The sequence below is a fragment of the Manis javanica genome, chromosome 4 (assembly GCF_040802235.1).
Source record: "Manis javanica isolate MJ-LG chromosome 4, MJ_LKY, whole genome shotgun sequence".
Taxonomy (NCBI): Eukaryota; Metazoa; Chordata; class Mammalia; order Pholidota; family Manidae; genus Manis; species Manis javanica.
This window is the reverse complement of record NC_133159.1, coordinates 11,092,682-11,106,579: the sequence shown is the minus strand read 5'-3', so window position 1 is coordinate 11,106,579 and position 13,898 is coordinate 11,092,682. Positions and strand designations below refer to the sequence as shown.

The window sequence follows — 13,898 nt, the reverse complement described above, 5'->3', positions numbered from 1 at the left end:
TTAATTGCTGGTTTTCTTCTTAGTCGGCAACGTGAAACTCATCTATTACCTTCTCAGAGCCTCTTCTTAAAATGAGGCTGTTTCTTTCACCTGCTGTCTTGGGGCTGAGCCGAGGACCAGGTGTGATGGGCCTGGATGTGCCGCCCACCCAGGGGGTTTCAAGGTGTGGGCAGGGCTACATCCTTCTGGAGCCTCCAGGGGAGAATCAGTTTCCTGGCCTTTTCCAGCCCCTGGGGCTGCCCGCATTCCTTGGCTCCTGGCCCTTACGTGGCGGGGAGGGGGCTGACCTTCCTCCACAGTCACATCTCCGTCCACCCTCCTCTCCTGTTTGTAAGCCCCCTTGTGATCACACTGGACAATCCCCAAATAGTATCTCCCTGTTTTAATGTCACCTGATTAGCAACCTGGGTAACAAGCTTACAGTTTCTGGGAATTAGGATGTGGGCGTTGCTGGGGGCCCGTGAACCTGCCCGCGCCGCAGATTCCTTCATGTGTCTGTTTTCATTTGCCATGAGGGTCTCCCCTCCTCACCCACCGCACCCAACACCTGGCTGCCTGATTATCCCTGTGGCAACCTGGCACCCAGTGTGAGAGGCCCTCCTTGGCATGCCCAGGGGCCAGCAGGAAGGATCATTTGTCCTCTAGGAACGTGAGGAGGGGCAGGACAAGGTGAGGTTTATGGCCGTTCTTCAGGGGCCCCACCTGCGTGTCTGACACCCTCGGGGCTGCCCACGTGGTCCCTCTGGGCTGTTTTCATGGCCCTCTCTGCCTGGGAACGAGGGCTCGTGAAAATACCCTGCTGCCTCTAGCTGCTTCTCGGCAGGTCCCGCTCCTGGCAGCTACCCACCCCCTTCCCCAGGACTCCTCAGAAGAAATAGCCAGCGCCTCATGTTGGAGCCGTGTCAACAGAGGAAAGCCTCACAGCTGGCATCAGCCCTGGCTCTCAGCTCGCCTCCCATCAGGCAGCCTGTCACCCTGGGGCACTGTGCTGGGCTCGGATCCTGGCCTCCTGGCGGGGAGGGCATCTGGCTTATTCCCATTTGTCCTCATGTCAGCTTCCAAATTTTGCCTGTCCCACTAAAGATGTGTTTCTTACCTTCTGTGGGAGGAGAAACAAACACATTTCTTCATCAGGAGCCACACTTTTTGAACAGCCAGGATCATAAGGGTCACCTGCCCACGCAAAGCTGTCCTAGTGGGCCAAGATGGCTGAGTGGTCTGGGCTGATGTGCTCCCTCCAAGGCTGAGCTGGGCTCGGCTGGGCTGGCGAGGGATGTATCATCTCGCCATCTAGTGGCCAGTGGTGGGACTGGGCGCAGTGAAGGCTCAAGAACTGTCTGCCCGAGAGAGTTGGTTATTCCACCGTAGTGGTCCCAAGACCTGGCTGTGCTGCAGAATCACCCAAGGAGGTTTTAAAAAATACAGATGCTCAAGCCCCACCCTACATCTATTGCATCAGAAACTCTGAGGCCTGAAAATCTTCAGTTTAGCTTTAGAATGTAGATTCTCAGGCCTTACCTTCCAACTCTAATTTACTAGGTTTGGGAAAGGATTTGGAAATCTGAATTCCTATCGAGATTTCTCCAGTAACTCCATGGACAACTTGACTTGAATACTACTGACTCAGTTTCCCACAAGTTAAATAAGACTGTAGGATGTGGATTTTTTTTTAAAAGCTGATGTTGTATTTGGTCATATTCTAGAAGCCTAAAGCCCAGGATAGAGGAGGATATAATATAGTGATTAATATCTGGGTTCACACCCTGCTTTTTCTACTACCAATTGTTTGACCTTGGGCCAATGTCTGAACGTCTTTCTGCTTCTGTAAAGTGGCTATAAGGGTACCTGTCTGTCAGTGTTGTTGCGAGGACTCAGTGAGATCAGGTGTAAGTACTTAGCAGAGCACCTGGCCCTTAGGAAGTAGGTCTTGTATTAACAGTCCCACTGCCCAGCTCTGTTGGGGGGTGGGTACTGTGTCTGATTTTAGTGACATATTTGTGAATGGAATGTCTAGAGGAGGAGGAGATGGAAGAGCTGGGGACCTGGAGAAGGCATAAGGGCCTGTAACTGGGGAGAAGAGGTGTTTGGTGAGCAAGGCATGTGCCCTGCTTTAAAAATACCAGGCCAGGCTCCAGGGTGCAAGAAGGGATGGGGATCAGGGGGCAATTTGTGTGAGCAAACACCTTTGAATCCCTGGAACTAGGAAGGGTGTAGATTGACTTGGGGTAGTGAGCTTGCTGTCATAGCAGGTGGCTGAATGAGAACTCTGTGCCAGAAGACAGCGGTTCCCAGCTTGGCTTTAATGGGGACTACACAGACAAGCATTCGCTGCAATAGCTATTTATATACTCATATAAATATATACTCAACATATATTTGTACATATACTTTGTACATATATGTATGTATTTGTACCCATGTATGTATGTATGTTTATGTATTAGAAAAAAAGTAAAACCAGTATCTTAGGCCTGTGGTTTTACAGAAGTGGGTAGCAATTATCAGGTCTGAGCCTGACATTTAAAATACAGATATGAAGTGTTAAGGACTGAATGTTTATATCCCCCCAGTTCATACATTGTCCCTAATCTCCACTGTGACAGTATTTGGAGATGAGGTCTTTGGGAGGTGACTGGATCATGAGGAAGGAACCCTCGAGAACAGGATAAATGTCCTTATCAAAGAGACCCCTCAGAGCACCCTGGCCCCGTCCACCATGTGAGGATCTAATGAGATGGCCATCTGCAACCCAGAAGGGGGCCCTCGCCAGCACCTGACTGTGTGCACAGCCTGATCTCACCCTTGCAACCTCCAGAGCTGTGAGGAATAAGTGCCTGTTGTTTATGAGCCCCCAGTCTATGGTGCTTTGCTATAGCAGCCGGAACAGACGAGGACATGGAATCAATAATCACAGATCAGGTTTGCAGATATGGCAGAAAGTGTCCAGGCAGTCTGGGGGAACCTGCCTCGGAGGAACTTTCTGTTGGGTTTATGAACTGCAGGTCACCTTCCCTGAATGTAGAGTGCACCCCACGGCTCCCACACTCTCGTGGATCCTGGAGGGTGGTGCCATCTTTCATGAGTCCAAAGCCGCCAGTGACCTCAACGCTGGAGTTCACTGGGTTAAGTGGCCATGAAACCACAGCCACAGATGGTTCCAGAGAGGGAAGGAGGGAACAGGCCTGCCCTTTTGGCCCCTTGCCCACCGAGCACGCATCTCCTGCAGACATTTCCCTGGACTTTTTGGTTTTCTTCCCCCACACACCTGCTTTCAGGTTATGCTTCTGTTTGTCCATTTGATCTTGGCTTTCTGGCCTCTAGCACTGTGAGATACTAAATGTCTGTTCTGTAAGCCCCACCTCGTAGGTTGGCCCCACTCACACGGGCCTCCTCTCCTTGTGGGCTGGACACGGCAGCCTGCAACTGTGAGGCACGTCTTAGAGCTCCAGATCCAGAAGGGAAGTGAGGGCTGACCTTCCGTTCGCCATGCTGAACCGCCTAGGCAAGGGTGCTGATTTTCCCTTCTCAGATCTCAGTGCCCATTCCTGGGACCATTTGCCATGGCCAAGGGGCTGCAGAATCAGGATTGGTCTAGCGAGGAACATGTGACCTCCCTGAAGGTGGGAGTGGGGGCATGGTAGTGGGGAGGGAGGGAGGCAGTGGGGGCAATAGAGGGGGCAGAGTCCCATCCCTAAGAACTATGGGAAGTGAGGGTGGAGCAATCCCCCAAGACCTGCAGAAGAGGGGAAAGCTGCTCAGCAGAGATGCTGAGGCCCAGATAGGGAAAGGAATTGGCCCCAGGCCACACAGCCTGTGTCTGTGACCAGGTCTCCAGGGGACAGTCAGCCCCTGCCCGGTCTCCGACTTACAGCATGATTAGCAGAGTCAGGTGGGCGGGTGCATCAGCTGCCCTCCGGCTCCATCCACAGATTTGCTGTGAGGATCTAGGCAATTGTCCAAAACTTCCTGCTTGTTACTTTAAAAAATAAAATAAAATGGGGATGATGGAGGTGTAGCGTGAGATTAGCTATTATAAGTACTCACTCTACCAGACTGCTCTCCTCCCTAAATTACTACCGTGTTTTAAGTCAGGATCTGCCTTTGCGCGTTAAACCTGTAATTTACAGAGCGGCTGGCTGCCAGGTGGAAGGAGTGGACCCGGCTTCCAGTAGTGCTGGACTTCACAACGAGCAAATCTCTTCTGCCCTGGGCACATCTGGCTTCAGGAATCTTTCACCATTAACAGCTGGGTGTGGCTGGCCAGCCTTAGACGAGTAGGTGGGCACCCAGACTCCACAGGGAGCCAGTCTACCAGCAGGCAAGATCCGGACTCCCACTCACAAGCCCCAGGCCCTGTTAATCTATGCGAGCTTTCTGTGCCTCAGCCTCCCTTGTGTTAGGAGAGAAAGACAATACCTACCAGAAGGGGTTGCTGGGGCATTAAATGGGCAAAAACATGTATAGCTGTGATTCTTAATCTGGGGACGATTTCTTCTGCCCAAGGGACACTTGGCAATGTCCAGAGAAATTTTGGGGTTGTCATGACTGGAGGAGGGTGATAGTGGCACCCAGGGAGTAGAGGCCAGGGATGCTGCTACACGTCCCGGACAGCCCCCGACAAAGTGGGTCCAGAATGTCAACAGTGCCGAGGTTGAGAAGCCATGCTGGAAAGGACAGGGCAGGTGTCCAGCCAACGCTGGCTGTTATTAGGTCTGACCTCTGTGTCGAATGCCCCTGAATCCTCCATTCTGTTTGTGGTGCTTCTGTGAGCTGCTAGGTACCTGGACTCAAGTTTCTTTCCCTCTCTGAGTATCAGGGGGCTTTTCTCCCAGGGCACATCTAGGGAGAGGGAGCATCTATCAGCAAAGAAGAAACCCATTGGGCCACATTAAAGGATCCCACTGCCACAGTGCCCTAAGAGCCAGAGGGTTCTCTTACCCGTATGTGCATGACCCCAACCCCTGGGGGGCTTGCAGCCCTATCTGACTGAGCCAGTAAGATCCCACCCCGAGACTTTGCTAGGCTTTGCTCTTTCCAGATCAGAGCCTGTCTCTCAGGTGGAGGTTGCTAACCTCGTGGGAGGTCGTGTGTCTCATGGCCATTTTGCCAACAGCTGGGGACAGCCTGTCCGAGAACGAACCCACTATAGAGGAAAACAAAGCCAAGAGATGAAGAAAGGCAAAGATCCTGAAACTGCTGTTTGCATCCAGCTCGTCCAAAGCCAGCCAGAGTTCTGGACTGTTCTTCACATGAGCCAATACATTCCTTTTTATTTTTAAACCAGTGTTTGAACTGAGTTTTTATCACTGTCATTGGCCAATGCAGAAATCCCACCTGCCCTAGAATCTTTTCTTTCTTCTGGTTGTGTTTTTTAGTGGCTTTATTATTTTTTTTTCCTTTGCCAAGTCATAAGCTTCTAGAGCAACTAAATTCCCTCTGGGCGCAAGTAGCAGAGTTGTCTAATAAAACTGGTTGTTGGTGGGGATTTATATGGAGATATCATACGGGGATTTAATGCAGTCAAGAGAGGCAGGGCCTGGGTGAAGGGGAGTTCAGCAGAGGAAGAGGATGTTAGACCACAGAGACTGTGCAAAGATCCTGGGACACTTGAAATGTGCAGATGTGACTGAGGAATGGAATTTTACATTCTATTTCATTTTAATTAATTAATAATTAAAAAAGCCGCACGAAGCCAGTGGCTGCTGCCAGACAGCACAGCCATGCAGCGTCTTGCATGGTGTGGGTGGTGCTCTGTGAATTTTTATTTTTTTGTTCTTCAATTTAGTCATTTGTTTAACAAACGAGGAGTGCGTGCTGGATGCTGTACTAGGGAATAAAGTACTGTCGTGGGCCCCATGCAAATAACCCTCATGCAAAGCTGAAAGTTTCAGTGGAGGCCCAGGTGATGGTCTGGAAGTTGAGTGGAGAGCCGTCGTGGCTGGAGAGAAGTTGGGGGGTGGGATTATGAGGGGATTAGTCAAGTGCTAACACTGATCCTGAGATGAATGAATCCATCTGTGCTCTGCTGAGGCGCTCTGGGAAGTGGGCCCGCATTGCAGAGACAGCTGGAGGCAGGGCCAGACAGAACCCGGTGTGTGCAGACAGGCTTACCTGGGAGGCCCCGGGAGAGGCCCTCCACTCTCCATATCTATTTTCTCATCAGTAAAATGGAATTAGTAATAGTACATGCCTCTTAGGATGGCTTTAGGATTAAATGAGTTACTTGTGCAAATCCCTTAGCATACAGTGAGCATTTTGAACAAACACACAAACAAAATCTTAGTGGCTACTTATTACAACTCAGCCCCCTCCTCTGGGAGGTGTGGTGAAGCTTGGGGATCCTCAGGGAGACCCAGCCCCTCATCTCAGCCCTGCACTGGGCTCCACTTCTGCACAGGGCCAGGGCCTTCCCCACACACCTGCCCTAAGTGCCAGGGCTGCCTGTGCTGTGGGGCACTGACCCAGGAAGCAGGTATGATGAATCCCAGTGCATCATTCTGTGGGCTGGGGAACCCAGGTTAGCCATGAGCCAGAGCAAAGGGGAAAAGTCCCATTCGCAGAACGTGGGACTTCATGTCCAGTTGTGTCACTTAGGAAGCACTGATTATATTAGGAATGACACAGTGGACAGGTACCAGATCAGGTGCCCTGGGCGTGGGCCAAGGCCCAGCAGAGGGCTGCCACTGTCTGATGCCCCTTCGGCACCCTCAGGACATGAGCCTTTTTCTCCCTTCTTTCCAGCCACATGGAAAAGTCTACTTTTTCAGTCCCACTTACTCTAGCCCTCCTGCCACAGGATCTTTGCACAGTCTCTGTGGTCTAACACCCTCTTCCCTCTGCTGAACTCCCCTCCGCCCAGGCCTTGCCTCTCTTGACTGCATTAAATTCCTATATGCCATCTCCATATAAATCCCCTGCAACAACCAGCTACCTCTACCCTCAGGACTGGTTGCAATTACACTCTCATGTTGCTTGAGGAGTACTTGGTTCCTGTCTATATTCCCCACTGGACTGTAAGCAATGCAAGGGCAGAGACCAGGTGGGATTTCACTTGCCATTATATCCTCAGCATTGAGCTCAGAGTCGGCCTGCCTGGAATGTTCTTGCCCCAGATCTTTGCAGGGCTGGCTTCTTCTCAGAATTCAGGTCTCAGTTCAAAAGTCCTCTACGCCCTCCCTCTGTCATACCTTTCACCATCTGAAATCAACTGTCTGCACCATGGATGAGCTTCTTGTCCTCCTTTGCTACCTTATGTAAGTTCTGCTCTATATCCCAGCACCAAGAACAGACCCTGGCACTCAGGCAGAGTCACTAAATATGGTATTTTTGGTCAGCCTACAGAAACTGACCCGCCTGGGCCTGTCTCACGATGTCTTCCGACTCTTCCCAAATCCTGCCTGTTCAGTGCACACTTCCCGTACTCACCCCCTGCCTGACGTCTGCATTGAGCCAAGGAGTCAGGCTGGGTTCCTGTCTGGGTCACTGGGGTGGGGCTCCAGCAGGGCCCTCGGACACCTGGGTGGAGCCCACAGGCCAGTCCCTCCCTCCTGCAACTTGGGATTTGCTAGGAGGGCCCCGCTGTCTGCCATGATCTACACACTCAGTGTGTCTCTGGACCAGCAGCGTCACTGGGAGCTTTGTAGAAAGGCTGAATCTCAGGCCCCACCTCCCAGGCCATCATCTGCATTCCAAAAGCACCTGCCCCTCCCAGGTGATTGTGAGCCTGTTAATGTCTGAGAAGCATTGTGCTGAGACCGTGTGACCACTGCTCTAGGCAGAATGTTTGTGTCCTCCCAAAATGCGTGTTGAAACCCTAACCCCTAAGGTATTTGGAAGTGGGGCCTTTGGGAGGTGCCCAGTTCATGGGGCTGCGGCTCTCATGATGGGATTAGTGCCCTTCTCAGAAGAGATGGGAGCAAGCTGGCTTCCTCTCTCTCTCCCTCCTCTGTGTGAGGACACAGTGAGAGGGCAGCCACCTGCACACCAGGAGGAGAGCCTGGCACCCTGATCTTGGACTTGGCAGCCTCTGCCGTTTAAGCCCCCAGCCTCTGATATCTTGTTAGAACAGCGTGAGCTGAGACAACCACTGCAGATCTAGTCTGGCAATCTGGAAATTCCAGAACCTGGGAGGGGTGAGATGGGGGAGCAAAGGACACAAAGGGAGGGGACTTGTCAGATGTTCCCCTCCTGACAGTGGGGTCCCAGGACAGAAGGCTGAGCCCTGACAGGCAGAGCAGGTCCCAGACTTTGCCAGCAGGACAGAGAGCCCCTGAACTGCACTCTGAGTGATGCTGCCCAGTAAGGTAAGTCCCCTGCTGGAAGGTAGGGCGGGGCTGGAGGTGTGCAGGGGGTGAGCCTGGGGTTTGCAGGCGGATGGCTGGTTTCAAATCCCTGCCATGTGACTTCTTAGCTTTATGGAGTTGGAGAGGGCCCTCCTCCTTTCCAACCCCAGTCTCTCCATCTGTGAAACGGGTTATTAATCTCTCCTCTGCTGGGAAAATTAAATGACAACACACATAGAAAAAGGCTACAGATCAATACAGCGCTGTGCAGTAGTATTTATTGTTACAGTGTTAAAATTCACTCTTGAGAAGACATTCGGGGCCGTGACCAGCCACTAAAGGTCAGCCACATCATCTTTGCTCGTGGACAACTTGTTTGCTTTGCAGCTGCAACCTCCCCTGTGTGTTAGGGCTTAGGAAATCCTCCTCGCCAGCCCACAGCTGGGGGCAGTGTTAGCTTCAGAAGCTGCTATTTCCCATGGAGTTTCTTTTCCTCGCCACTCAACTGCCAGGAGCCTTGAAGCATGGAAGTGACGGGGCGCAGAACGTGTGGTGTGGCAGGGGGAGGGGGAGCTGGGTTTGGAGCAGTAGAGGGATCTGGGTGCCCCTGCAGTGAGCACTGAAGTCACATCTTGTCAAATCTTCCCATTCTGCCAGACCCAGCCTGTTCGTTAACTTGGGATTTGGGGGCACTGCTCTGAGGCCCCTCCGTGCTGGCTGGGCTGTGAACAGACCCCTTCTCCTCGGCTTCACCAGGTCCAGGTTTTCATGTGGCTTCCCCTTACCTCCTGCAGCCTGGGGTCTGAGTACTGTGACACTGACACATGGATTCCTGGGAGAAACATTCTGCTCAGCTGACAGCAAAGGGGCCTTTCAGAGGTGTCTGGGATCAGAAAGCTAAGAGCTCATGGGAAGGTGCCTTCTGGTGGTTCTGGCCCCCAGCTTCTAGGAGAAATATGGGGGTGGCTCTGCCTACCCTGGTTCTTCCCAAACTCTGGTACCAACTACCTCTTTCTAAGGGCCAGCACCTATGGGCACAGGTGACAACACCTCTCATAAAAAGCACATTCATATGTTTCCAGGTTCACATGCCATGTCAGCCTTTAAGGACCAAGCCCACATTGCCCCAGCTCCATGGGCCTAATGCTGCAAATGTTTTGGGCAATGCCAGTGATCCCCCAATTGCCCACTTGCCCGTTGTTCCTCAATGGAATAGAATCAGGGAACAACGCAAGCTTCATTTCTGACAACTTGGGTGAACACTGGTTTCAAATAATCAGGCCAGCGTTCGGGCACCCTCCTGACATTCCCACTCACCCTGCAGGAATAGCAGCCTGCCTGGTTCGCTGCTTGCCTAGAGGCAGTCGCTGGGGTCCTGGGTCGCCCAGTCTGGGTGCTGCTAGGTAGGTTACCAGGAGGTTTTATTCCCCTCCCTGGGCTGTAGGCTCTACAGCTTCAGGCCCCTGTGTGTGGCTGAATGTCGTAAAGATACGGGGTTTTGAACCTCAGCAAAGCCAACTCAGGTACCAGAGCGTCACCCCTCAGGCCCTGCAATCAGAAATGTGTCCCCAGGAGGCCAAACATTCAGATGAAGGGGAACCATACACCTGCCCACCAGCTGGGCAGTTGGTCTCTGCTGGAAAGAAAGGCTGTGCTTATGTCAAAGTTGGAGAGAAAGACAGAGTAATTCTCAAGTTCATCTGGCCCCAGTTTATGCTTTTCCCATGAGGGGAAACAATTCATCAGGTTCAAGAGCATGTGCTTTGACTGCTTGCAAAGGCTGACAGCTGCTTTGAGTCTCAGAAATTCAAACCTCCCATTGACTCTCCATGCAAATGGCTTCAGTGGAATTGAGCATGGTGGTTCCAACAAATTATTCGCTTTGATAATCGAAGTGCAAGCAGACCTTCGATGCATTTCGTCTTTCTCTAATCGGGAGAGGTTAATTCTTTAACCCCATTTTCTCATCGCTCCATCCAAAACAGAGCCAGAGAGGACCAGTTCAATGTCCATTCTGTGTTGCAAGGAAATCAAACATCCTCCTCCCCATCCCATGACTTCCCACCTGTCTCCTGAGAGGTTGCAAAGTGTGTTACAGACATTAGCAAGTGTTAATCCCCCCAATGTTCCCGGGAGGGAACCGGAAGTTTTGCAGACGACACTGAGGCATAGAGACAGGAGGCCACTGGGAAGAAGCCACACAGCAAAACAGTGGCAGGGTCAGGGCAAGGTCTGGGACGCTCTCCACCCCCTTAATGACTTTGCAAGAGCCATCTCAATTAGGGCACTGTGAGCACGCCTATGTTTCAGGCGACAGAGACATCACAATGAAGGCTCATAGGGTTAACAGGGACAAGCACTTCCCGGTTCCCAAAGCCACTCACCCTTGGTCCTGCTGTCACAGACCTCTGATCCTGTCATCACACATCCTTCATCCTAGTGACAGGATGTCTGCATTTCCTGGAAATGTTGCTGCTAAGTCCCACCCCTGCACCCCTCACTCCCCTGCCTCCACCTTGTGTAGCCACTCCTGGGAGGAGGGGGCAGACAGCTCTTCCACACATCCACCTCATGTGACACACGGCTTTTAGGGTGGGCGGGAGTGACCTACCCATGTTGCATTCTCCCAAGAGAGCAATCAGTGCCCTAAGCTGGAACCTCTGTCACGGGAGGGCACAGATGCTGGAGCGAAGACATCCACCAGGCTGGCTGGCAGGTCCACGTGGGGCTGGGTCGGCCTTAGGCTTTGCGTGCCTCTAGTTCTGTCATCCTGGTCTCTGTGTGTCAGCCCGGAGGCCCACCTGCCCTTCCTGGGAGGATGTTTGGGGATCTGTGGGCCTCCCTCCACCTTGGCAGCTCAGCTCAAAGCTCTGGGAGCCACTGGGACTGCTCAGGAGCCGACAATCACTTGAGGCGGCACCTGTACTGTGGAGGGGCCGCCAGAGACGGGCAGGCTGGGGCCTCTTGGTTCCTTTGCTCCTGTCTGAAAATGCAGCAATGTGAGGGGATTTTGCCCGAGAGTAGAGGCGCACCTTCAGCCTGAGGTTGCTATGTACAGCAGCGATGGCATCTGGCTGTTCTTCCTCCGTGAACGTCTGTACTGGGTCTGGAGAAGCAACAGTCTCTTACACATTGGTGACCTCCAGGCCATTGTAGCCGTCCAGGCGGCACTGCTCTGGCCTGCCCTGGGGGTCATCCTCTCCACAATCTTCATTTTGAAGAGAGCCATAGTCATCATGGAAATCAGGGTCTTTGCTGCTGAAGCCCCTTCCTATCTTCCCCAGGGGCAGCTGAGAAGGGAGGAATGAGACCAAAGACAGGAAGAAGAGAAAAAAAAATGGAACGTTTTCAGATCTGGGACATGCGGAGTCTCCGATTCTAATTGCTGTGTGACCTCGAATAACTTACCTAACCTCTCTGTGTTCCTCTGATTAGCAATAACATTCTACTGCTCGAGGATTTTGGGAGTTGAAATTAGGAGAGAACTTTGTGCTCCCAACTGGAAGGAACCAGTTGGTTGCCAAGGGTGAGGACAAATCCAGTCTTTCTGATTATCTGCCAAAGTCTCCTATCTTCCTCCTCAGTAGGAGAGTGGAGAATGGGTATAAGGAGGAGAGGTGAGAGTGCCTAAGCATGGGCGTGAGGTGTGACTGCATTTCCAAGCCAAGAAGAAACATTCTAGCACCGCCTGGTGTGGCAGAGAGAACGTGGGCTTTTGGAAACTCACAAACTGGGCTTTGGAGCCCTGCTCTGCCACATCCAGCTGTGTGACCTTGGGCAAGTGACTTGCTTTCTCTGAGTCTCAGTGTTTCTCCAGCTATAAAATATTGTGATTCCTTTTTCCAAGAGTGGTTGCAGAGAGTAGAGAATCTATCCATAAAGCACATAGCAAGGTGCCAGCCAAGAATAGCTATTGTTATCATACCAGTACATCCTCAATCAATATCTCCTATTTTGAACACACATCTGTTACAGTTGTCATGATAGTGCTTTGTGATCACTTATTTACTTGACTCCCTTTCTTGACAGACCAGTGTTTCTCAACCTTTCCTTCATTACTGCCTGCCTTAAAAAAGAGCCTTTAGACATTTCCCCTAATCACACTCCCACCATGAGATGTCATAGATATACTGTGTTTCTGTTTATGTGCCATATGCATATCTGTGCTTTGTACATAAAAAGAGTAAGCTTTTTGCTCCCCAGTTGATATCACCCCCAATGAGATTGCATGTTCTAGACTGAGAGCGCTAAGAGTAAGGGGATAATTTGTTCATGCTTATACCCCATGCTTAGGATGGTGCCTGGAACGCAGTTAGTACCCAGAACACGTCTGCTGAATGAATGGAAGACCTCTGTCAACTGTATGTCCACGTTTCCCTTTAGGAATCTGTCTCAGGCTGAGTCTGTGTGACCACACCCAGCCTGCACGTGTTTTCAGGCACTGGAAGCAGTGCTGCTGTTGGTCAGGTCCCTGGAGTTCAAAATCCATGTCAGTGGTTCTCAGAATTTGGGGTGCACTGGAACTTTCTGGGCAGATTGGCCACATGCTAGGTTCCCTCTCACCCCAGAGGCCCTTTGCTTCAGGAGGCCCCAGGTGGGTCCCCGAATCTGCATTATGCAAACACCCAAGTGATGCAGGCCGGTGAGAGCTATGTTTCGAGGTCCTACTCCAAGCTTCGTGGGGGCCTTCTGCAGCATTCTAGGCCTCTCTCCCGGCCGCAGCTGGGACCTGGCCCACCGGTTTCCCTCCACAGGCTAAGACAGGAGCTGGAGAGGGCAACAGAAACCCAGATGCTGAGAACACCTTTCCCATGCTGCAGGACGCACAGGTGAGCTCCGTGAGACTTACCCGGCCAGCCTTGTACTTGGTACCAGCACTGTTCTCCTCCTTCCCGGCCCTGGTGATGCTGGAGGCCCTCCCTGGGGGGGTTCCAAAACGCTCAGCCTCCCGGATGCCTGTGGAGCTGGGGAGAGACAGCAGTTCGAGTCAGCAGGGGGCAGGGGGAGCAGCCAGCTGCTACCACCCAGAGACATGCACATTCACACTGGTGACATGACTGACCCACCCGTAACTGCTACAATCTACTGAATACCTCCTATGGGTTCCTGTTGTGCTAAGCACTTAAGAAATTCAGTTCTTACAACATGCCTAGAGGTCAAGGCTGCCATCCCTGCATTTTGCATGAGGAAAAGGGGACCCAGGGAGATTAAGCAATTTGCCAAGGATTACACAGCTGGAAGCAGCAGGGCTAAGATCTGAACCCAAGTTTCTGACACTCCAAAGTCTTGCTCTTAACTCTCTGGTGTACTGCAAACCTTATCAGGAAAACAAAGACGTGATGGGAGAATCCCAAAATTTTAGCTAGTTAGATGTAAGCATCAGGAAAATTTCCCTTGCTTGGCACTTGAAATTTGTGTCTCCCCACTGACTTATTGCTTGTACCAGCCGCTTACGTTCTTCTTTGTGTAAAACTTCAAAGGCTTCCATTCGAATAGAATTTGGAAAACTACAGCTTGTGAGCTGAATGCAGCCAGCCGACTGATTTTGTAAATAAAACTTTTATTGGAACCCAGCCACGCCCATTTGTCTACGAGTTTTCTAAGGCTGCTTTCTTG

General features: G+C 51.7%; 1 protein-coding gene and 1 long non-coding RNA gene across 8 annotated transcripts in view; one reads left to right on the top strand and one right to left on the bottom strand.

The window, feature by feature from the left end:
* LOC108401263 (uncharacterized) overlaps nt 1-13,898 on the top strand; it is a 39,037-nt gene that overhangs the window by 20,608 nt on the left and 4,531 nt on the right. The window contains exon 4 of one of the 2 annotated variants that reach the window (XR_012130004.1): nt 13,037-13,111. This is a non-coding gene — a long non-coding RNA (uncharacterized lncRNA). Of the gene's footprint in view, nt 1-5,113; nt 5,355-13,036; nt 13,112-13,898 lie in introns of those variants that run through there. The other variant, XR_001854110.3, reaches the window with a different exon arrangement.
* KAZN (kazrin, periplakin interacting protein) overlaps nt 8,529-13,898 on the bottom strand; it is a 1,058,126-nt gene continuing 1,052,756 nt past the window's right edge. For 5 of the 6 annotated variants that reach the window (XM_073233240.1, XM_073233242.1, XM_073233244.1 and 2 more), the window contains 2 exons: nt 13,132-13,246; nt 8,529-11,572 (listed from right to left, as the gene is read on the bottom strand). In XM_073233240.1, the coding sequence (XP_073089341.1) occupies nt 11,408-11,572; nt 13,132-13,246 (280 nt within the window). In that variant the 3' untranslated portion in view covers nt 8,529-11,407. Of the gene's footprint in view, nt 11,573-12,938; nt 13,050-13,131; nt 13,247-13,898 lie in introns of those variants that run through there. The other variant, XM_073233243.1, reaches the window with a different exon arrangement.